The following is a 2,430-nucleotide window of genomic DNA, read 5'->3' as shown; positions in this document are numbered from 1 at the left end:
GCCAGCACAGGATGTCTTTGGAGCCGGGGGCAGGTGCCGACGCTGGCAGGAGAGGCCTCAGGAAGCCATGTCCATTCAGCATCGAGGACATCCTCTCCAGCCCGGCAGAGAAGAGCCCCCCGGTCCTGGTCCCACTCTGCCTCAGGAGCATCTTGGACTGCACACCCAAAGGGCTGTGTGAGCTGGAGACCATCCCGGCCAGCTCCCTGCAGGAGGAAGAGGAGGAAGAGGAAGAGCTGGAAGGGGCAGGCTGCAACTGCTGCTGCTGTGCTCACACGAGTGCCCGTTCCCTGCCGGACTCGCCAAGCTGGCTGGGTGAGTGTTTGGGTTTGGTTCCAGGTGTACGGCTTGTGGAGGAGCTGGTGCCAGGGCTGGGCAGAGGGGAAAACCTGGGCATTGAGTGACAATACAGCATCTGCCCTGTCACCACAGTGGCCTCAGACCCCAGCTCCAGCGAGCTGAGCCCCATTCTCAGCATGGCCCCCAAGAGCAGGCACCTTTACCTGCAATGCTACCAGGGTTTTTAAAGCAGCAGCAGGTGCCATTTATTACTGGGTATTACTGGTTTAGTGTAAAACGCTCAAAAGGATGATGCTTCCAGGTGTGGAAGTTCTCTGTGGAGTGTAGGGGCCCATGGTCATGCTGCCCATTTGCAGAGCTGTGCCTGTGCTTCCTGACCACATGGGCCCTGGGGAACCTCATTTGTCCTTTAATGAAAAGAGGTTTTGGATACATCTAGCAAAACTGCTGCATCTGGGGGGGTGGGGGGAAGGAAAGAAGTAGCAAATCCTTAAAAGTGCCACTCAGGAGCATCCTGAAAGTTCAGAAGTCCTGTGTCAGGACTGAAACATAGCTCTTGCCAGGCTACAAGTTTCCATCCATTTCCTGGTGCTGGCCATAGTGAAAATGGTAAAAAACCAAGGAAAACAAAGCACTGCTCCCCACCCACCCACTTCTCCCAGAGTGATGCCCTAAGCCCTTCTCTCGCCTGCGTGGTGGCCATGCAGCTCCTCACCCACGCCAGCTGGCCGGCCGCCTCCTTCCAAACACCACGCGGGGGTCGTGGGGGTCGCGGGGATGCAACCTGTGCCTGAGCTGCCCTGAGCAGGACGGGCGCGTGTGCCCCAGCCCTAACGCTGCCGCTGTGCCTTTCCCCTGCAGACGCCCGGTTCCCCTGGCCCATGCGGCTCCTGCACTCGGCAGTCAGGGTGTGTAAGGGTCCCGCAGGGGACCCGAGCGAGCTGCAGACCTTCCACCAGATCCAGCGGCGGACGCGCCGGCATCGCACCATATTCACCGAGGAGCAGCTGCAGGCCCTGGAGACACTTTTCCACCAGAACCAGTACCCGGACGTCATCACCCGCGAGCACCTGGCAAACCGCATTCACCTGAAGGAGGAGAGGGTCGAGGTGAGATCCAGCCACCCGGCGAGGTGCTGTTCACTGCAGCCCCCTGGGAGCACAGACCAGGGCACGGAGCTGCAGACACAGGGCCTCATGTCAAAAACTGTTTTTGGGTATTCCAAAAAATGCAGTTTAGGTTTGGCAAGCAATGGAAGAGTGTAAACCAGTTCTGCTGGCCTGATCTGTTCTAGGATCTGCTCCCATAAACTCACACACTCTGTGTCTCCTAGAATCATCTATATATACACACAAACGTGTCCAATTCTGCTCATCCCCTGCACGCAAACATATATTCCTGATTTATGGGATCTTTATGATTTCTGAATTTGCTGGGGAGGGAGTGTCATCCTGAGCAAGACTGCAGGGAAGGGACTGATTAAATGTTGCATCCAAATTTTATATTGGGAAACGTATTGCAGTAGCCTACAACCTACACTGCACAGTCCAGAAGTGTACCTACCTGCCCTCCTCCAACTCACACATGAAATGCAAAAGTTCTCTTGTTTTGCACTTTCTAGGTGTGGTTTAAAAATCGGCGGGCCAAGTGGCGGCACCAGAAGAGGGCATCTGCTTCAGCACTGATCCTTCAAGGCACCAAGAAGCCCTCTCAGGAGAGCTGTTAGTGGCCACAAGCCACATCTCAGCACGTGAATGCCAAGAGTATGCACTTCCCGTAGCTGACAGGTTCTGTAGAGGGTAACCTCGGGGGGGGATGTTAATGAAGCAAAAGAGAATCTCTGTGATTCCCAGAGGAGGAGAACAGGGAAAAGCAGTATAGCACTTCCACGTCCCAGTTTCGCTTCCAAACCCAGTTCACGTGTCAAATAACTCAGCAGGCATGACTCTCAGACAGACTTTCAAGCAGAAACCACTGCCACAGTCCCGCGCAGGGGCTGAGCTGTGCCGGTGTTGGGTGTGTGCTCAAGAGAAGGGCACACTGCCGTCTGCCTTTGCTCTGTGCAGGTAGAACTCGTGCGTGTTTCACTACTGTACATTTGCGACATATCCTGGAAATACATGTCTCCTA

The 2,430-nt window shown here is 55.3% G+C and overlaps 1 protein-coding gene across 1 annotated transcript; it reads left to right on the top strand.

Moving 5' to 3' along the window:
- The first annotated feature begins 11 nt into the window (after positions 1-11).
- Positions 12-2,026, top strand: GSC2 (goosecoid homeobox 2). Its single transcript, XM_008950148.1, has 3 exons — positions 12-177; positions 1,162-1,409; positions 1,922-2,026. Exons 1-3 carry the CDS (start codon positions 12-14, stop codon positions 2,024-2,026), a joined length of 519 nt encoding a protein of 172 aa, XP_008948396.1.
- The last annotated feature ends 404 nt before the right edge of the window (positions 2,027-2,430 follow it).

Source organism: Merops nubicus, unplaced genomic scaffold (genome assembly GCF_000691845.1).
Source record: "Merops nubicus isolate BGI_N331 unplaced genomic scaffold, ASM69184v1 scaffold46441, whole genome shotgun sequence".
Taxonomy (NCBI): Eukaryota; Metazoa; Chordata; class Aves; order Coraciiformes; family Meropidae; genus Merops; species Merops nubicus.
The sequence above is the reverse complement of the archived record's forward strand: the minus strand, read 5'-3'. Positions and strand labels throughout refer to the sequence as shown.